The sequence below is a fragment of the Microcaecilia unicolor genome, chromosome 2 (assembly GCF_901765095.1).
Source record: "Microcaecilia unicolor chromosome 2, aMicUni1.1, whole genome shotgun sequence".
Classification (NCBI taxonomy): Eukaryota; Metazoa; Chordata; class Amphibia; order Gymnophiona; family Siphonopidae; genus Microcaecilia; species Microcaecilia unicolor.
This window is the reverse complement of record NC_044032.1, coordinates 349,451,534-349,474,037: the sequence shown is the minus strand read 5'-3', so window position 1 is coordinate 349,474,037 and position 22,504 is coordinate 349,451,534. Positions and strand designations below refer to the sequence as shown.

The following is a 22,504-nucleotide window of genomic DNA, read 5'->3' as shown; positions in this document are numbered from 1 at the left end:
TACAGGATTTAATATGCCATCTTGTATTCTTGTTAAGCTTTTATGGCTGGCATGGAATATGCAGACAGATGTTTGGGGCACACTGGATAGGCCTACTACTGATCTACCATGTAATATCTTGTGAAAATTAGTTGTTAGTATACTATTACTACTACTATAAATCATTTCTATAGCGCTACCAGTCGTACACAGCTCTTCACAATTGAACATGAAGAAAAGACAGTCCCTGCTCAAAAGAGCTTACAATCTAAATCAGTACAGACAGACAGGACCAATAAGGGTAGGGCAGACAGAAGGACACATAGGGAAAGGGACTATTGAAGAGAGGAAGACAAGGTAAAGGTTACGAGCAAGTGACACGTTAGGAGTCAAAAGCAGTACCAAGGTGTTATCAGATTTGTCAGCTTTCCTGCTGACAGATGGTCAGACAGACAGATGGAAAGATCCAACCTCCTCTTAAGGAGTTCTAGTTTGTTCTTTCATCAAGAATTCCTTAAAAGGACAAAGTCAGAAGAATTATTGAACGGTACCACTGGGCTCTAAATATTCAGAGGGAAGTGTGGGTTGGTAGAGGTAGGATACTGATGTACCAGCATCAGGTATGAGTCTGCTCCTTCGAAAGGGCTGGTTATAACTCCTTTGAGGTGTGCATGTTCCCTTTACACAGAGCACCAAACCTTTCCCACTGCTTGAAGCTGAATTATTAAAGGGAGCTGATGTTTCTCTCTGTAGAAAACCTTCTAAAGTCTGTCCTGCTTAATGAAGCAAAGAAAAAAAAAGCCAGCAGCCCCAGGAGAGAAGGAAATGTTTGAGAGAGAGAGAGAAGACAGACATACGAACAAGTTTGGGTTCTTAGATTAAAGCAAATCTTTTTGGGCACAGTGATTAATTTGGGGGCTTGGGACCCCTCGCTGGGAGTTAGAGCTGCAGAGCACCAGGCATTGCTCTGCTATTACACCGTCTTCAGTGAATTCCTTCCAAAAGGCGGTAAATAAATACATAAATAAATAAATAAATAAATAAAAGAACTGTCCAGGTTGGGCTGCTCTACATTACCGCTCTTTAGTCACTGAGCAGCCTGATCCACTGCAGGTTCTCGCTCTTTAACTGATGGTCTCATTTTTTAATTAGCTGGGTTGATGCAGTTTCCCTAATGGGGACAGGTTCCATTTTCATTTATGTCTGTCACAAGCTCTGGCACCCGGATTAACTAAGCATTATTGGGTAATAAACGAGGCCTGGGGACTGTATAATATGTTACCACTCCTCAGGCATCTGCATTGGAATAGTTAAAGCAAGACATTAGACACTGCACACTTCCCAATCAGCATTGCCCAGATACTAATGAAATAAGATCAGTGACTCCTGATAACCCCCTTCAGAGCTCTTAACAGAGGTTACCTGTGGGTCTCATCCCACTATCACAGCTCACCATGCTGATCACCCCTGATATCTCACCTTGCATCCAAACCAAAGTTTCAGCGTGCTTATCTGACATTGCTGTCTGGATGTCTCAACGCCACCTGAAATTAAACATGACCAAAACCGAGCTTCTCATTTTTCCCCCCAAACCCATCTCCCCGCTCCCCCTCCCCCCGTTTTCTATTTCTGTTGATGGCTCTTTCATTCTCCCTGTCTCCTCAGCTCGAAGATCAGTCTAAAGTGTTGGGTTCCATTTTAGATTCTTCTTTATCTTTTGTGTGTCAAAATTATTTATGGTGAATAAACTTTTTTTTTTAAATTAAAACAGCTATGCCTAATTCAATCTTATTTCTATGAAGTGTGCACTTCGCTTTTAATCCAGATGTTATTTCAAACGATTTTTATTATTGAAATTGCAACACAATCATAAAGTAGTCACAGGCTTATTAAGTATATAGTGGTGCCAAACATCACCGGCAGAACCTGTTTTAACAATAAACTATTTTCTCCCTCCCTCCCCTTCCCCTCCCTTCATGTCCAGTTGCTAACTATTGAATCTACCCGCCTTCCCCCCCTTCTTATGACTCACTGAACATTCAACCTATTCAAAATAAGGCTCCTACCTCTGGACGACAAAGAAGCCAGGTATGGGCCCCACAGCCTCAACAAGCCCTTTCTTCGTTTAAAGGAATCTTTTGCCGCTCTTGCTTCCCAGGACAGCAACTGATGCACCATGTTACGCCAGTGCCAAAATTCCGGTGGGGTATCAGAGGTCCAAGGTTGCAGAATACACTTCCTAGCCAGGAGACACAGTTTACGTGTCAACAATCCCTGCGCTACTCCGGGACCACCTGGCGCCCCCGGGCAATCCAACACTAACTGAAGTGGGGAATCCGACACTCTACGGTGCAAAATTGATGATAGGTAGTCTGTAATTTGGCGCCAAAAGCGCCGTATCACCACACATCCCCAAAAGGCATGGAAAAAGGTATTGTCTTCTATTTTACATTTAAGGCACTTTGGGGACGCGATACCCCCCGCCCGATAAAGTTGAACCTGGGAAAATATGCTCTATAGTATACCCAAAAGGAACACTCCCTATAGATAGCGCTGCTAGTGAGACTTGGGATATTCTTAATAGAGGCCATAAAGTCCCACGTATCCAACCGTCTCCCCACATCACGTTCCCATTTAATTTTTGTCCCTTCCACCTCCTTACTACCCCAAAACTGCCACAATGCTCTATGTAGTTGTGATATCGTGGGTACCCCTTCTGCTGCCCTTTCAAAAACCTCCCGCAGTTTATTCCCACTCCTATTTCCCAAAACTCCCATTAGGCAAACACTGAATGTAATGTTTGATCTGACAGAATGCAAAGGTATCTCCCCATCTAACCTGTGCTTTGTCCTTTATTTGATCCAAGGGTTTCAACCTTCCTTCCGCATCTATTATATGATCCAATACTTTCACTCCGAACTGTTCCCATAGGCCAAAAATGGGATTGTCCAATCCGGGGGGGGGGGGGGGGGGGGGGAGGCTGGGTTTCCTCTGATGGACAGCAGCTCCATGACATGTGGATCTCCTCCCAAACCTCTCAACAGAAACCGCCGAGCTTCTCTCAACGGAGCCAAAAGCACACTGTTACCTAAGTGTCTGGGAAGTAAAGATCTCTCCAGATGTAACAGCGTCAGCAGATTGTAAGGTGCAAAAAATGCCCTCTCAAAATCGAGAGGGGTATGAAAATCCGAAAGGTAAAGCCAGTCCCGAATATGCCGGCCCAAACAGGCTATGTTATAAAGTCTCATGTTTGGGAGCCCTAACCCTTCCTGCAACCAATTACCCAACAGACAAGAAAAACACACTTTACCCATAAGGGCTATGGTAGTGGTGTACAGTTGTGGGTAGTGGGTTTTGGGGGGCTCAGCACACAAGGTAAGGGAGCTATGTACCTGGGAGAAATTTATGAAGTCCACTGCAGTGCCCCCTAGGGTGCCCGGTTGGTGTTCTGGCATGTCAGGGGACCAGTGCACTACAAAAGCTGGCTCCACCCACGACCAAAGGGCTTTGGTCGTTTCTGAGATGGGGGTCCTTGGTTTCCATTATCGCCGAAAATCAGAAACGACCAAGTCTAGGGACGACCATCTCTAAGGACGACCCTGACCGTATTATCAAAATGAAAGACGGACATCCATCTTGTTTCGATAATACGGGTTTCCCCACCCCTCCATCAGGACATTTTGCGATGACATCCTCAGCAAAACTTGGGCGTCCCTTTTGATTATGCCCCTCACTGTATCCCTAAACCCCTACAACCTTTTCGTTGGTAAGGCCTCCGACCTCATTTACCAATTTCTATTATACAGATCCCTAAAGAACAGGGGGGCTTGGGCCTTTTGAACATGCGTTATTGGACTGTAGCGTGAGCGATGAAACACATCAATGACTTTTCTGTAACTGCGGTAGAAATTAACTTCACTTGTTCGGAACACTTTAGCTGGTTGTTGCACACTACTAAAGGAAGAGTGCCATCTGTGTTGAAGGATTATATCTTATTGCACACTGCACATGTGGCCTGGTGATGGCCATGCAAAAGACATTTCTTCTCAGCAGAAGTCACCTTGTTCCTATCAATACGACAAAATCCTGAATTTCTGCCAGGAATATTCACTGTGTACAAAGTATTGAACATTGGATTATGAGTAACAGATTGAAGATAAATCCTGAAAAAAAATAGACTTCTATGGTAGGGGTTCATCAAATTCCATAGAATTATCACATCCTCTCTCTATTGGTAATAATATTTTTACTTTTGAGTCCTGTTCAAGAATTTTAGGTGTTGAGGTGGATAGTCTTTTGACTTTCTCTACTTAAGTTACATCGGTGGTTGTGAAGTCCTTTCATATGCTGAAGAAGTTCAATTCAAAGTTATTCTGAGACAGAGAAATTTAGATTGCTGGTACAGGCGCTGACATTGTCTAGACTTGATTATTGTAATGTTGTTTATATTGGCTATTCATTAATTTTGTTAAAATGTCTTCAACTTGTTCAGAACATAGCTGTTAGGTTAATATTTTCGGCTACAAGCTTTTGTTCAGTATCTCTGTTCAAAAAACTTAATTGGTTGCCTATACGACTAGAGTATGGTTTAAACTTTGACCTCTAGCCTATAAAATCATGTATGGAAACACTCCGGTATATTTGACTGATTGGGTAGCATTTCTTTCAAATACAGTTTTAGCAGAACTTGCAATCAAATGGTACCCAGTCTTCCTTCAGTGAAGCAAGTTAAACAATGGCAAGTATTTGACTCTTCGATATATTATCAGATACTGTCGGTGTGGAACTCTTTCCCAATACAGATTTGTGTTTTATTGAATTATTTCATTTTTCAAAATACATTTCATAATGTAATTATATTATTATATTTTCTGTAACTTTTGTATTTTTTTTTTTTTTAATTTCCAGATTATTTATTCGGTTATTTTGTGATTGTAATCTGCATTGAACTATTTTTTGGTATTGTGGAATAGAAGAACTGTGTAGCATAGCATAGCACAGCACAGTCATATATTTCTGGTAATGTTCATAAATACAGACATTTTGGCACAGAATATGTCAAACTATTTCTTCACAGCGGTCTTGTCAGATTGACTTTACCTCTTTGTTGCTGTTTGATATCTTCTTGTCTTTTACGTTGTTTCCTAGAGACTTGAGGGGTTTTCTACGCAGAGTAGGGAAAAATTAATCCCCCACCTTGGTTACCTGGTGCATACAAATGATTAATTTGCTTTCTATGGAGAATCTGGGAATTCAGGATCTTGCTTCTCAACAGGGGATCACTTTTCAGAGGACTTGGGAATGATTTTGGAATACACTTACTCCAGCAGAACGCAGTTAATTGTTAAATTAACCAGTGTGTGATGTCTAGATTTTGGAGGTTTTTCCCTGCAGCTCAGAAGGGATAGTTTTGGGAGGGGAATTTGTTAGAATAAGGATGACAATTTTGCATCTTGTAGTCATTTACTTAAACAGTGGTTGCAGACTATTTGTCTTTCTGTGTAGTTTTGATGTATTTGGCAGTTAATGTGCTTCCATTTGTTGGCTAATAAAAATGATTTACAGTTAAAGAACGTATTATGGTTCAGGACAAGTCTATATTAAGGAGAATAGAAAATTTGGAAAATGCTAACAAATCTTTATAACATTTAACTTTTCTCAACTGAAGATTTCATCTGCAAAGGAACTGTTAGCCAAGGACAGTGGTCAAAAACTTAACCATCTTGGAACTAGTATACGCCTTTACAAAGAATTTTCTCTCTCTCAAGTTGGCAGATTTGGAGGAGGCTCTGCTCCACTGAATGTATCAGTCATACTAGAATCTTCACAAGATGTTATTGGTAGAAGCAAGTTTGATAACTGGAGCTACAAAATCAGATCACATTACACCAATCTTAATTGAGTTGCATTGGCAAAATGATGAAAAATGGATGGAATTCAAAATGCTGTCTCTTGTTTTCAAAGCCTTGAATTTGGGATGCCCTGAATACTTGTCCAAAAGTATTCTTCTTAACGTGGATTGCATTCTTCCCAATGGGGCCTTTTCTTAAATTACCTGGTTTGGACATCATCAGATCGATGTCAACTCAGAAGCGAGCGTTTTCTTACATTGGACCATCCTTATGTAATTCATAGTTGCAGTGTGTCTGATTGTTCTTCATATTATGGCTTTTGGAAAGCTTTGAAGACCTTACTGTTTCCGCAATATTTTAGTTGATTCCTGATAAGTTTTTAATGACATAGCTTTCTGTATGATTTACAAATTAATTATTTTTTTGTAAACCACTTAGACACAGTAGGACATAGTGGTATATTAATATATTTTGTAAACCACTTAGACACAGTAGTACATAGTGGTATATTAATATATTATATAAATATATTAATAAATTCAATCTAGAGGTCCAAGCCTGGAGTCCCCCATTTGGCACAAATCTGAAGAAAAATTTCTTGCCAGTTCCCATTCCGCCGGGTCGATTTGATGTCTGCTGAAGAAAAGCGAGGTTACTAACCTGTAGCAGGTATTCTCCGAGGACAGCAGGCTGATTGTTCTCACGAATGGGTGAAGTCCACGGCAGCCCCCAGGATCGGAAGATCTTCCTAGCAACAAAAGTTTGCTAGCTCTCGCGTGTTCCGTGCGCATCGCTCATGTGCGACCGTCTTCCCCCCCCGAATGTGAGCATGCTTGTCAGTCAAACAGAAAGAAAAAAACCAGGGAAGACCCAACTCCAAAGGGGAGGTGGGCGGGTAGGTGAGAACAATCAGCCTGCAGTCCTCGGAGAATACCTGCTACAGGTTAGTAACCTCGCTTTCTCCGAGGACAAGCAGGCTACTTGTTCTCACAAATGGGGTATCCCTAGCCCCCAGGCTCACTCAAAACAACAAACATTGGTCAATTGGGCCTTGCAACGGCGAGGACATATTGAGATTGACCTAAACAATTACAACTAACTGACAGTGCAGCCTGGAACAGAATAAAAATGGGCCTAGGAGGGTGGAGTTGGATTCTAAACCCCAAACAGATTCTGCAGCACCGACTGCCCGAACCGACTGTCGCGTCGGGTATCCTGCTGTAGGCAGTAATGAGATGTGAATGTGTGGACTGCTAGCCAATTTGAGATGGCGCGTTTCCCGACAGCCACTCCGCTTCTATTGGGGTCAAAAGAAACAAACAATTGGGCGGACTGTCTGTGTGGGCTTGTCCGCTCCAGATAGAAGGCCAATGCTCTCTTGCAGTCCAATGTGTGCAACTGACATTCAGCAGGGCGGGTATGAGGACAGGGAAAGAATGCTGGCAAGACAACTGACTGGTTAAGATGGAACTCCGACACCACCTTTTGGCAAAACCTTAGGGTGAGTGCGGAGGACTACTCTGTTATGATGAAATTTGGTATAGGGAGCATGAGCTACCAAGGCTTGAAGCTCACCGACTCTACGAGCTGAAGTTACTGCCACCAAGAAAATGACCTTCCAGGTCAAGTACTTCAGACGGCAAGAATTTAGTGGCTCAAAAGGAGGTTTCATCAGCTGGGTGAGAACGACATTGAGATCCCATGACACTGTGGGAGGCTTGATAGGGGGCTTTCACAAAAGCAAACCTCTCATAAAGCAAACTAAAGGCTGTCCCGAGATAGGCTTACCCTGTACATGGTAATGGAAAGCACTAATTGCGCTAAGATGAACTCTTACAGAGTTGGTCTTACGCCCAGTCTCAGACAAGTGCAGAAGGTATTCAAGCAGGGTCTGTGTAGGACAAGAACGAGGATCTTGGTCCTGCTTGAGTTTCAGCAAAGTCTTCCCTACCAAGGGGTATGGGAGGATACGCATACAGGAGGCCCTTCCCCCAATGTAGGAGAAAGGCATCTGATGCTAGTCTGCCTGCCAGTCTGCCGTGGGCCTGAAGTCTGGAACAGAACTGAGGGACCTTGTGATTGGTCTGAGTGGCAAAAAGATCTACCAAGGGGGTGCCCCACGCTTGAAAGATCTTGCGTACCCATGACAACAACCTGCAAGAAATAAGGAACGACTACCATTGCCGAAACGTTGCTAGGCGACGGAACAAAACGTAAGACGCACGACAGACCAATCAACATTGCTCTTGGACAGCTGAATGGTAGCAGCAAAAAAAGGTAACCTACAAAAAAAAAAACAAAAAAAAAAAACTCTCACACACTGTCTGTGGAGCCTGGGATGGGGACAAAGGAAAGAATGGAAAACAGACTAGGGATTGGGGGAACATCAGTGATTGATTGGGAGAATGGAGACTTGGACATTGGGTGAAAAGGGTGAGTAGGTAATGAGATAATGGAAGACAGGATGGGGAGCTACAAGGAAAAGGACCGGAGAGGGGGAAGGGGGGCCCCTAAGACCAGAGAGGGGGGGGAGGGGAGTCCCTAACACCAGAGAGGGGGAAGGGGGGTCCCTAACACCAGAGAGAGGAGGGGAAGGGGGGTCAGACCACAGGGGAGGGGGGTCCTGAGACCTGAGAGAGGGTAGAGGGGAGGACACGCACTCGCACACACTCATTCTCACATACACACACTCTCTCACAGACACACTCGCACCCACTCTCACTCTGTCACACACACACACTTGCACATTCACTCTCTCTCTCTCACACAGTCACTCTCACAGACTCTCTCAAACATACACACTCCGCGGAAAACCTTGCTAGCACCCGTTTCATTTGTGCCAGAAACGGACCTTTTTTACTAGTTTTATTTAATGTTATGATGGCACACTAGGCTCGAAACTAGAAACAGCAGGATTCCACACTTTTATTTATGCAATGTTACTTTATATACCCCCTTTGAAAATGAGATTCATGAAATTCTTAATGAAATCAAATTTGGTCTTAACCTCATGGAATTCGTACGTATCCAACTTTAGATTAAAACTGAACTGAGAGAAAACCAAGTTCTTAGTAGTAACAATTCCTTTTGATTGTACTCCTTACAATAACTTTACAATTGATCAAACCACCTACCCAATGGAAAATACACAAAGTACTTGGAGTGATTCTAAACTGTCACTTAACATTTGAAACTCAAGTCTCCAACGTACGAGGTCTTATTTCCCAACCTCGACTCTCAAACTCCTGATACAATCTTTTGTACTAACGCAATTGGATTACTGTAATGCAATTTATGTTGGATGTAAAGAACAGTTAATTAAAAAATTTCAAACTGTTACTATGTGTCATGTTTTGACAGCACAACCCCCTCTACTAACTAGACTTTACTGGTTATCAATAAAAGCCAGTCTATTTCAAGATCTGCGCTTTTATTAATTTAATTTACAGAATGGCCTCAAATTACATGTAATCACTAACAGAATGTCCCCTACGTAATGCAATTTCTGAAGAAAGAGACAACCTTACATTATATTTCCCCAATTGCAGAAAGATAGTTTATAAATCTGTTTTATTAACAGACTTCATCTACTTGGGCACAAAATGGTGTAATTTACTACCAAAGTTAATTAAACATCAATACGTATGACCATCTCAACTTCCGGAAATTACTAAAGACCAACCTGTTGAATAAGGCATACCCTCCCGACCCAACGTAAGTGCCTGAACCCTACAACACAATAAGTACTTAAGTAATGCCATACTGGGAAAAGACCAAAGGTCCATCGAGTCTAGCATCCTGTCCCAGACAGCGGCCAATCCAGGTCAAGGGCACCTGGCAAGCTACCCAAACGTACAAACATTTTATACAAGTTATTCCCGAAATTGTGGATTTTTCCCAAGTCCATTTAGTAGCAGTCGATGGACTTCTCCTTTAGGAAACCGTCCAACCCCTTTTTAAACTCTGCCAAGCTAACCGCCTTCACTACGTTCTCCGGCAACGAATTCCAGAGTTTAATTATGGGTTGGGTGAAGAAACATTTTCTCCTATTTGCTTTAAATTTACTACACTGTAGTTTCATCGCATGCCCACTAGTCCTAGTATTTTTGGAAAGCGTGAACAAACGCTTCACATCCACCTGTTCCACGTACCTCATTATTTTATATACCTCTATCATGTCTCCCCTCAGCTGTCTCTTCTCCAAGCTGAAAAGCCCTAGCCTCCTTAGTCTTTCTTCATAGGGAACTCGTCCCATCCCTGCTATCATTTTTGTCGCCCTTCACTGCACCTTTTCCAGTTCTACTATATCCTTCTTGGGATGCGGCGACCAGAAATGAACACAATACTCAAGGTGAGGTCGCATCATGGAACGATACAACAGCATTATAACATCCTCACATCTGTTCTCCATACCTTTCATAATAATACCCAACATTCTATTCGCTTTCCTAGCCGCAGCAGCACACTGAGCAGAAGGTGTCAGTGTATTATCGACGACGACACCCAGATCCCTTTCTTGGTCCGTAACTCCTAACGTGAAACCTTGCATGATGTAGCTATAATTCGGGTTCTTTTTTCCCCACAAGCATCACCTTGCACTTGCTCACATTAAACGTAATCTGCCATTTAGCTGCCCAGTCTCCCAGTCTCGTAAGGTCCTCTTGCAATTTTTCACAATCCTGTCGCGATTTAACAACTTTGAATAACTTTGTGCCATCAGCAAATTTAATTACCTCGCTGGTTACTCACATCTCTAAATCATTTATAAATGTATTAAAAAGCAGCGGTCCTAGCACTGACCCCTGAGGAACCCCACTAACTACACTTCTCCATTGTGAATACTGCCAATTTAACCCCACTCTCTGTTTCCTATCCTTTAAACCAGTTTTTAATCCACAATAGGACATTTCCTACTATCCCATGACCATCCAATTTCCTCTGTAGCCTTTCATGAGGTACCTTATCAAACGCCTTTTGAAAATCCAGATACACAATATCAACCGGCTCACCTTTGTCCACATGTTTGTTTACTCGTAATGAACACTATATAACTCTCCTCCTCTATGACTCCCAATGTATCTGTAACATATGAACCTTATTAGACTATAACTTCACTGTATTCTACCAGAGTTGGCAAACACCGTCACGGTACAATGTAAGCCACACTGAGCCTGCAAACAGGTGGGAAAATGCGGGATACAAATGTAACAAATAAATAAATAAATATCTACAGTTCAGCAAATCCCTGAAATAAATTTCTGTCAACAGAAAATGTAACCATAGTGTAATTTCAGTTTACATTAGTTCAATTCTTTAATCACTCAATGTACAGTACTTATAACTATAATCCTTGCACTAACTTAAATTGTATGAAGCTTATAGTTATTTTCTATCGCACTATTATCTCTTCTCTCAATGTTAATAATGAGTGTTCTTTGCTGATCACTGAAGGCAACATGTTATTCTATATCCTTATTATATCCTTCTGATTATTCAACTTATAATTATCTTCATCTACAGGTACTATTTTGTTTTTTTCACTGCCATACTGATTTCATTTTGTAAGCCACATTGAACTCAAGATTCCTTGGAATAATGTGGGATATAAATGTCACATACAAATAAAACAAACCAAACTATATCCACTGATAGGACACATTAGTAAAGAGCAGAAATTAGGGTTAGGTTAGGGTGGTGGACTTTGGTCCTGGGGAACTAAGGAACTGAGTTCAATTCCCGGCACAGGCAGCTCCTTGTGACTCTGGGCAAGTCACTTAACCCTCCATTGCCTGCCACATTGAGCCTGCCATGAGTGGGAAAGAGCGGGGTACAAAAATGTAACAAAAAAAAAAAAATAAGGGGGATCACGTGATGCAGTGAGAGGAGACAGACGTGTTTTGCCTCCTGCTCGAGGGTCCTAATCCTCATCCATTGACATTGAAATTGAAAAACCCTACCCAACCTGCATTTTGCCTCGGGAGAGCGGTGGTGGGGCTTATGGACAAATATCATACTTCACACAGCAGGATGGCTGCAAAATCAGCAAAAAAAGGGTCAGAGCGCTCCAGGACCGGCGAGGACAAGATGGCGGATCAAGGACAGGCCCCGCAGCTTACTTGCACTGAGGCTGCAATCACGGAACTTACCAATGCGGTAGTGCTTGCCTTGGAACCGCGACTGCAACAGCTGTCTGAGCAGTTAGCAGGGTTTCGCAAATTACTGCCGAGTTAACCTGGAGAACCAGCGAATTGGAGTGCCGCGTGTCCGATTTGGAAGATGGCGCCCGGGGGAATGGTGTAGAGCTGACGCGATTGCAGGAGCTGGTGGCGGAGCAACAAACTAAGTTAGAGGATTTAGAAAACAGGTCTCGCCGGGATAATCTCTGAGTATTGGGTATACCTGAGACAGTGCCCGAAAGATCTCTGCGTCGGGTTTTGGAACGTTGGATGAGCCCGATGGTTGTGTGGGACGAGGAGCTGGACCCGGTGAAACTTGAGCGTGCGCATCGCTTGGGAGCTGCTTGCGCCAGCGAAGGACGTCCTAGAGTAGTGATCGTTAAGTTCCTCAACTCGGCCCAGAAAGATGCGTTCCTCCAATACTACCGACAACACAAGGAAGAGGTCAGCTATGAGGGAGTGCAAGTGCGGGTGTACCAAGATTATTCTGCAGCGCTGGTGGCAAAGTGCCGCCAGTACTCTGAAGTTTGTTCTCGCTTGATTGAGAGGAAATATAAATTTCAAGACCGCTATCCCGCAGTGTTAAAGGTGTGGCATAATGGTCAGTGGCGCACACACGATACTCCAGGGAGTGCGATGGCCTGGCTAAATGGAGTCCCCGTGCAGCACGCAGCAGATGATCAAGCTGGGTGAGGCCGTGTCAGTGGCGGGAGATCGACGGAGGAACACGTTGCCCCTGGAGAGTTGGTGGTAAAGGGGTTGGATATTTAGCTGGATAAGACTGAGACCACGCCTGTTAAGGTGCTCTTTTTTCTTTTTGTTGTATTATAGTTTTCAATACTTGATTGTTTGGGGTGCGGGAGCGGGTGGGGGTGGGGGGTAACGGAAGGTATGCAAGGGCAAGTGTGCCATTATTGAGAAAGCTCAAGCTTTTTGGGTCTTTGCCCCCCCCCCCCCTCGCTCATCCTCAGTTGATTTTAAAATTATGGGGAAGAAGAGCATGTTTTTCCCTATTGAACATCCACCCCTTTGCAGCTTAAGGTTTCTGACAATGTTTAAAGAAGAGAAACCTGGAAGTCTTAAAGCATGTAACTGATAATGTTCTGTTGGGCAATATGGTTCCAGAATTGTGGTGGGTGGTTTGTGGAGGGGTGTCAATCAGTGGTTATGTAGAAGCCTAGCATGGATGATGGGAGGGTGAGCGGCGGGACAGTGTCTCGGACTTGTTAAGGTGTGTGTATGGTTATAGGAGTGGGGAATGTTAGGTACCGGGGAGTATTGGTGAGAAGTGTGAGTGCGGGTGAATAACTGATAGGGCTTAGGCATTTTTAGGAATGCGTACGGGGTAGAATCTATTATAAGTGAGGATGGGACTTCTCTAGGTGTTATTGCATGATTACAGACAGGCTTCTCTATGGTGACATGGAGAAGAATGGATCTGGGAGCTGGTGGGGAGGGGGAAGGAGGGTGGGGAGTTGGGAGGGGGGTTAGGTATAGGGAATTCCATGGTGTCCAATGGGGAACGGACTGCTGATGTGTGTGTGGCTGGGGTGGGAGTGGTCCCCTGGGAGTGTTCTGGGGTTGTGGGCTTCTGGGCGAGGGCTCGGCGCCTGGGAGTCTTTGACCCTTTAAGGGTATGGGCCTTGATTAAAGCGATGAGTAGGGACCCTGGCTAAGTTACCAGTGCCACGATTAATTTCTTGGAATGTGTGTGGTATCACCTCCCCTATTAAACGTACAAAAATACTAGCTACCCTCCAGCGTCACAATGTTTCCCTGGCCTGTTTACAAGAGACCAAACTACCTGATGTAGAACATTCAAAGTTAAAACAGCGTTGGGTGGGGGACTGCTTTTTTGCGTCAGCCAAGGGCAAAAAGGGGGGGATGGCTGTGTTGATACATAAGAGCTTGCAATGCCACGCTCAAGTGGTGGAAAGTGATGGGAATGGACGTTACATTCTGTTGCGGATGAACGTTATGGGGCAAGATTTTTATCTCTTAAATGTTTATGGCCCTAATGTGTACGATCACTCGTTCTTTCAGCACCTAGTGCGCCTAGGAATACAGCACGCAGAGGTGCCTTGGGTTGTGGTGGGAGACTTCAATCAGGTGCTGGATGCGCAACAGGATCGTTCAGGCCCAAGTGTGGGGATGGCAATGGGAGGAAGGAAGGGCTTACCTTATTTGTGTCAAGCCTTAAACTTGGTGGACCCGTGGCAGTTGTGCAATCCCAGCACGCGTGATTACACACATTTGTCACGAGCACAAGGCACGTGGTCCAGACTGGATTATATCTTGGTGTCTGCCCCTCTTTTCCCGCAGGTAGTGCAGTCGGAGATTGGCCCGATGGAGATTTCGGACCACACACTTATTTGGGTAGACATGGACCTTGGGGAGGTGCGGCTGCGACAGCGGTTGTGGCGATTTCCCTCCTACTTGGTAGAGGATGATAATTTTAAGGATTATCTCCAGAAAAAATGGTCTTTGTTTGCTGATGCGAATGCCTGCCATACTTCAGATGCGAGGTTATACTGGGAAACGGCTAAGGCTGTGTTACGCGGGGACATTATAGCCTACATGTGCGCACGTTCCAGGCGTCTCTCACAGGGATTGGTCCGGTTAGAGAGGGTTTATCAAGAGGCCAAACGGGTGCATATGGCAACCCCTTCAGCACAGACTCGAGAACAGATGCTATCAGCCTTGGTGGCTTTAAATGCGCTAATTAATGAACGTACTAAAAAACACCTATTTTACCGTTCTTTTAGGTTCCATCGGTTTGGGAATAAATCAGGTAGGCTGTTAGCGCAGCTTGTTAGAACCTGGGGGGGTAATTGTTTTATATCGTCTCTAATGGGCCCTAATGGACAGAGGGAAACTCAGACATCAAAGATAGCGCAGCTGTTTTATGACTATTACGCGGCTTTGTATGCGTTGCCAGACTCTCAGGAGGGGCCCTCCATGAGTGACTATCTAGAGAATTCGGGACTCCCCCGTCTTTCAGCCTCGGTTGTTGCCCAATTGAATGCGCCTTTAAGGGGAAATGAGATTCAGCGAGTGGTTAAGACGCTAAGGAGGGACACAGCGCCTGGGCTGGACGGATACTCGGCCAAGTTTTACCAGTGTATGTTTCCACAAGTTGCGGCCCCGCTGCTCGACTTTTTTGAAGCATCGCTGCAACAAGGTTCATTCCCTGGGCATTCGAACGACGCTCTGATCACTTTGATTCCTAAGCTGGGTAAACCGGCGGACTTACCGGGCTCTTACAGGCCGATCTCCCTGATAAACGTTGACCTGAAGATCTTGGCCAGAGTCTTAGCAGATAGGCTAGCGCTACATATACCATCGCTGATTGGGGAAGGACAGGTGGGTTTTGTCAGGGGGTGGCATTCTTCAGTGAATGTGAGGAAGGTGTGTCTGGCTATTGCTCGGAGCCACGTTGTTAATGAGCCTTTGCTTTTGGTCAGTCTAGACGCCGAAAAGGCTTTTGACAAAGTGCGTTGGAACTATCTGTTTGCGGTGCTTGACCATATTGGGATTACTGGATGGTTTCGAAAGGCAGTGGAGGTGCTTTATGAAAAGCCACGAGGATCTTTGGTGGTAAATGGAACACGCACAGCCCCTTTTGATGTGTCCTGTGGTACTCGACAGGGTTGCCCCCTATCCCCTTTATTGTTTCTTTTATACCTAGAGCCTTTATTGCGATATATCCAGAGCAACGCGGATGTCATAGGGGTGAATTTTTCAACATTCTCACTGAAAACATTAGCATTTGCAGATGATATTTTGGTGACCTTGACGCAGCCCGGGCAGTCTATCTCTGCCCTTCTTGGTGAAATTGAAGAGTTTAGTTACTTCTCTGGCTTTACCCTTAACCTACAAAAATCAGTAGCATTCCCGGTACAGGACCATATACGGGCCTGGTGGGAGGGAGAATTTCCATTGTCTTGGACGTCGGGCCCATTAAAATACTTGGGGGTGTGGATACCAAGAGATCTGGCTCAGCTCTATGAGCTGAATGTCGAGCCTCTGCGTATCAGTACGAGGGCCTCTCTTGGGGTATGGCAATCACTGCCTTTGTCAGGCCTGGGTAGAGTGGCACTGTATAATATGGTATTGGTGCCCAAGTGGATTTACATCTTACAAATGGTGCCTATACTGCTCAGCCAGAAGGATGAAAGACTAGTAACTCGATTGGTGGCGCGTTGTATCTGGCAGGGGAAGTGGTCACGGATGGCGGCATCGCAGCTTTAACGACCTAGGGGCCAGAGGGGCTGGGGCTTATTAAATGTTAAGTTGTTGTCTGTTGCCGGGAACATGAGGCACATATCTGACTGGCTCACAGGTACGAATCATTTTACCCTTTCAGGGGAAGAACAACAGCTGTTGCAACCGATACATTTTAGTGTGTGGTTACATGCACGGCCGTGTGAGTATAGGGTACCGGAGCCTTATGCAGCTTTGTTATTACCATTGCGACGGGCCTGGAGATGGGTGTGTCACCTTTTTGGGCTCTCGTCGAGGTTCTCGCCCTTGTTGCCGCTGCAGGGTAATCCTGATTTCCCACCGGGTTCGAGTTCAGCTCAATTTGCGGCCTGGAAAGCCAGAGGGGCTCATTATTTGCATCAGTTGTTTTCAGAGGATGGCGAAAGGAAGACGTTGGGAGCCTGGCGGTTGAATTTGGAAGGGGGGTGGGAGACTTTTTCGCTTGGTATCAGCTCTACCATTATGTTCGGTCGATCCCCACTGACTCCTTGAAACTAGAGGTGTGGGAGAGGTTTTTGGAGGTGTTTGCCCTGGATGCACAATCGGCAGTCCCCCTAAAGTATTATCATTCGCGCTTGAGAGAGCAGCTGGGTGAGGTAGATTATGAAAAATTGGCAACCCATTGGAATAACGAGTTAACCCTGAAACTTCGGGAGGGGGGGGGGGGGGGACAACTAAAGACTTACCGTATGTGTTGAATATTCCCAGGGTGACAGAGAGTGAGACGCTGAGAGAAACTCTTTACAAATTTGTAATGCGTATGTATTTTTCTCCGCATAGGGCAATGAGTGCGGCAATGCGGACAGATGACACTTGTGCGAAGTGTGCTCGCTCCCCGGCGGGCCTTGGGCATATGTTTTGGCAGTGCCCGTGTGTCCTGGAATTTTGGAGGCGGGTGGCTAGACATGTGTCGGCTATTTGGGGAGAGAATTGGATGCCCCATGCCTCTCAGTTATTTGATCTTTTTAAGCTGCCGACGCCTGGGGTAGTGGGGCTTAAACCCTTCTTGAAGCGAGCGACCCTTATGGGCAAGAAAGTTATACTTCATCAATGGATAGCAGCGGAGCCCCCAACTCTCCAGCAGTGGAGGTCTAGGATGATTTCTTTGTGTGCACTGGAGCGTAGGGGGGTGGGGGACTTAGCTTCACCTAAAGGTGATGCCTTTTGTAGACGGTGGGCACCTTTCTGGGATTCCTTGACCCCAGTGGCGCGCAGCAGGATTTTGAATTGCTGATTGGTACACCATGGTGATTCCCCGGGGGGGGGGGGGGGGGGGGGTTGAGATAGGGGGGTTGGGGTGAGTGCATAGGGAGGGATTAGACGGGAGAGGGTTAGGTTTGTGTTTTAGAAATCGGAGGTGCTGGTAGGTCTTGCACTTGTGTTTAAAGGGTACAGATCATCCGGTAACTGAGAACTGTTTACTGTTGTACGGTTATGATGTATTGTTATGTATTGGATGAGTTTGCTCTACCAATGACAACAATGATTGAATTCAAATTGATGCAACCACAAAATTGAAGATAACGAAGATGACCCCTCTTAGAGGCAGCAGTATCGGGCAAGGGGCCATAAGAGTCAAGGCCCTTTGTGGTAGGTTATGTTGACTGGTTTATTCTTTAACTGCTGCATCATTGTGCACGACCTTACCAAATTGGTTTTGGGTGAGTGTTGGAGGTGGGAAGGGATGGGGTGGGAGGTGGTAGGGATAAAATGTAAAACTGTACGGTGACATTGGTAGTATTGTTGACATGTTGTGTTTGCCTGTTGTTTTTTACTTGAGCATTTGTATAAGTGATATCACCAATAAAAAAAGATTTAAATAAAAGAGCAGAAATAAAGAGGAGAAAGACAGCAGATATGATTTGCTCTACAGACTGGTCCTGAGAACTTGAATAGAAAAAACATCTAATACGCAGCTTAGGCTGGTCAGCAGAAGGCATCTTTCTAAAGAACAATTTCAGTGTAGGCTTAAATTTATCTAAAGAAGCCTTTGACTGAAGATGGAGGGGCAGGGTGCAGTGGCGCAGCTACGTGGGGCCTGGGGGGTCTGGGCCCCCGTAGATTCGGCCCTGGCCCCCTGCCGACGACCTTCTTGAACCCCCCTCCCGCCACCACACCCTCCCCCGCTGTAGTCGCTCGCCCCGCCGCCACATCAGGTACCTTGTTTGCTGGCAGGGTCCCCAAACCCTGCCAGCCAAAGAGTCTTCTTCAGCCTTCGTTCAACGAAGTTCGTTGTCTGATCAGCTGTTTCTGACGCCTTATGTCCTGCACCGTGCATGTAGCCCCGTGCAGGACGTAAGGCGGGGTTTGGGGACCCCCGCCAGCAAACAAGGTACCTGATGCAGAGGTGGGGCGGGCCGCAACAGCGGGGAAGGGTTGGTGGCGGGAGGGGGTTCAAGAAGGTGGTCGGCAGGGGGGTCCAAAGTGGCGGCGGGCGGGGGTCGGTGGCTAAATAGTGCCCCCCCACCTCGGGCTCTGGCCCCCCCCGGCAGGGTGTTCCATGAGCTAAGACCTTGGGAATAGAAAAGTCAGTAAGTCTGGATTTCCTCAGTGAGTCAAGCACAATAGAAAATTAAAAAAGTAAACTCGCTGCAAGAAAGTGAAAACTACAGCAATTTTTATACAGTCTCTCTACAGTATCACAATCACCAAAATGCTAATTATAAATTACCTCTAAGCTAATTTTCTATTTTTTTTTTTACATTTTGTTGTAAAACGCTCTGCTAATTTTATGAAGGGTGCTATATCAACATTTGCAATAAAAAATAAACAATAAAATCTAACAGTTAAATTAACACAATTTTTCATACATTTGAACATAAACTATCCGATATATATTTTTTTACAACGGTGATTCACATTGGCTAAATTAGCCCTGGATAGTCAGTGGTGGCCAATGTCTGGGCACAGGCACTGAATATCCAGGGCTAACTCATAGTGCCCTGGCCACTGGAGTTTATGCATAAGAAATTGGTGATACGTTTGCCACCCCCCCCCCCCCCCACCCGGAACATAAATAACCACCACTCCCCAATCCCATTACCAAAAATACATGGTAGGCCTGGACCCCAACCATGCTGGCCCCCTCCTCTCTCTGGGCCAACCCTGCAGAATCCCTGGCGGTCCAGTAGTGAATGGGTTAGAGCGATGCCCACTCACTGTTGCCCAGATCGGAGGCTGCTAGAAAATGGCTGCTGTGACCTCTTGCAGCAGCCTTGCATCATTTAAAGTAATGCAAGGCAGCCACTAGAGGTCACAGCAGCCATTTTCTAGTTGCCTCAGACCTGGGCAGGAGCGAGTGGGCATTGATCCTGCTCAACCACCACAGGACCACCGGTAGGCCCCGGGGGTGGGGGGGGGGGGGGGGGGGGGTGGCAGGGATGGAAGCCTGGGCTTACTTACCTTGCATCTTCGGCAGTAGGGGTAGGCAGTCAGACCTGCTACCTAGAAGGTAACCAGGCATCGGCCGATATTCAGACCGGTGTCTGGTTACATTCACCACAAAAAAGTTAGGACAGCCTTTTTTTCTATCAAAACTTTATGCGGGTAGCTAGCTGGTTAGAGGGCTGAATAATCACCACTAACCAGCTAGGTGTCCATTCCGCTCCAACTTTGTTCCCCGGCCTGTCCTTAACTTTGCCAGTTAGGGGTTGGCCGTAAAGAGACTACATCCAGCAGCATTGTCCAGTTAAGTGCCGTTAAAAATTGTTGCTTAGCCCTGGACAAGTGATTTAAACGGCTATAAGCCTCTCCTAGCCATTTAAATTGCTTTGAATATCGGGCCCCTGTTTGTAATAGGCAAGTGTAAATAGATAGCATTTCTAATGCAACGATCACCACAAAAAAAAAAAAAGTATAAACGGCCAGATATATGAAGTTTTCTCCACAGAAAAAACAGGAAAACAATTTTAGTATATACATGTTAAAGTATTTCACTTACCAGCTAATCTGCATTTTGTAGCTTGGAATGAGAGAGAATAGAACTGTCTACCCAAGTTCCGTATTTTATTCCTTGTAATAATTTCACTGAAGCCATAATCAACATAGCATACCTATTAAAAACAGGATTTAGCTGTAAACACTCTTTAAAATTGCATACATTTAACATGATCTCTTAACTATCCTTATAATAAGCAATGAAATTCCATCAAAAAAGGGAAAGGGGGGAAAGGGAAATGGGACTTATATACTGCCTTTCTGATGTTTTTGCAACTACATTCAAAGCGGTTTACATATATATTCAGGTACTTATTTTATACCAGGGCCAATGGAGGGTTAAGTGACTTGCCCAGAATCACAAGGAGCTGCAGTGGGAATTGAACTCAATTTCCCAGGATCAAAGCCCACTGAACTAACCACTAGGCTACTCTTCCACTGTAAAGTGGAGAAGTAGGGACACTGGAAAGGCAAAGAACCAATGCAATGTAAAAATTCTTAATTTTTAGACTTTAATCATCTTCAATCTCTTAAATCTTTCCTCTTTTACCAGAATATGGCAGTTTACCTTCAAGGTGCAATTGCATCCTATTTTATAATATAGCTAATTTATTACTAGCCATATTACAAAATGCCAACCTGCACAAACGATGGTGCAGGCATTACAGAATTATTTGGCACATCACACAAGACATTAGTAGCCAGGAATTCTTCCTCTGACTCTAATTGGAACCAGACCCAAACCTACATACTGCCACTTACGGCTGGGGTTCAAAACAGCATCATGAACCTTTATTTAAGGCCACTCGCGCATTTTACTTTAAGGCTTTTACTTGCCCACCACAGTAGTAATACTCTGGCAGACAGGCAGAACTCCCTTTGGAGGCCATTACAAATATACTCTTAGTCAGTTACTATCATTGTAAGAACATAAAGGAAGTCCAATATGTTAGCATTTAACTTTCAAAAACGAGACTATGATAAAAAGAAGAGAATGGTAAAAAAATAAAATAAAATAAAACAAAACAAAATAACACAACCTTAGAGGAGTAGCTGCAAAGGTCAAACATTTCCATCAGACATAGATGTTATTCAAAAACATCCTGGAAGCCCAGACCAGATATATTCCATGATTTAAAAAGGAAGAAGGAAGGCTGGCATGGTTGAACAGTGAGGTGATGGAAGCTATTAGATGTTGTGAAGGGGAGGAAAAGGGGGTGCAGCAGATGGAAGTGGAAGGGGAAGAAGTGAGGAGGCTCAAGAGCAGAAGGAGACAGAACAGAGCCTTGCCTTTACTACTTCCCCAGAGAGAGAGAGAGAGAAGAGAAAGGGTAGTGCCCCCTGAAAAATGGAGGAGAGAAAAAGACTACACTACCCAGCAGCCCCGGCGCAAACCCTGGTACAGAGATTACCTTCCCCAGCAGGCCACAGGGGAGAACTCTGACAAGGCAAGGGAGAGGCCCCTGGAGGGTAATCAAATGAATGAGGAACAGCTGAAAAGTGGGTGGGACGAAGAGCCTATGGAGTGGCAAGAAGCCGAGAAGAGAGAGAGAGAGAGAGAGAGAGAGAGAGAGAGGAGAGGAGAGCCCGAAGGAACCAATGAACCTCACAGCCTGGGCTCATTCCTTAGGGAAAAAACTGAGAAAGCAGGTGAACTCGTGGTATGGCAGCTGGGCTGCGAGGGGAAAGAGAAAGGGTCATGAGGGAGGAGGGTCAGTGTATTGAGAGAGTGACCCAAGAAAGGGTGGGACCTTTTTTCTCCCCAAAGCGAGTTCAGGCTGTTTTGAACTGTGTGTTAAAAAGTGCTGTTTGAAGAGGGAATATCAACTCCCCCTGTGTGAACTGTTCACAGCGGGAGGAAGCTGTTTGTTGGAAAGTGTTTGCTCAAGCCTGAAGAAGCTGTTTATTGGGAACTGTTTATTGGGAATTGTTTGCCAAAGCACCGGGAGGAAACCGGGAGCAGTGGCTTTCTTTTTTGGTTTGTTTTTTGTTTGACTGCCCTTCACAAACACTCTCCCCTCTTTCCAAAAGGAAGGGGGAGAAGGAGAGCACTGGGCTGTAGACTGCTTAAGGTGGAACAAACCGAGTTCTGGAAGCAGCGGAGTGGAGTTGGTTTTTACCCTACTGTGCTGGGGGCTCTGAAAGGAGAAACAGTGGGATTGTGGTTTTTTTTGCCTGCTTTATTTCTGAACTGCTGGACTGTGAATCCCAAGAGAATAAAGATACTTACTGATGTTGCTTTCTGGAGTCTGGATTGCTTTGAGCCCTGCCCTGCAGTGGGCTAGGAGGCTGAGACAG

At 45.1% G+C, this 22,504-nt stretch overlaps 1 protein-coding gene across 7 annotated transcripts in view; it reads right to left on the bottom strand.

The window, feature by feature from the left end:
• Nucleotides 1-22,504, bottom strand: part of TDRD7 (tudor domain containing 7) — a 432,711-nt gene that overhangs the window by 177,914 nt on the left and 232,293 nt on the right. For all 7 annotated transcript variants that reach the window (XM_030194449.1, XM_030194446.1, XM_030194444.1 and 4 more), the window contains exon 9: nt 20,211-20,322. In XM_030194449.1, the coding sequence (XP_030050309.1) occupies nt 20,211-20,322 (112 nt within the window). The remainder of the gene's footprint in view (nt 1-20,210; nt 20,323-22,504) is intronic.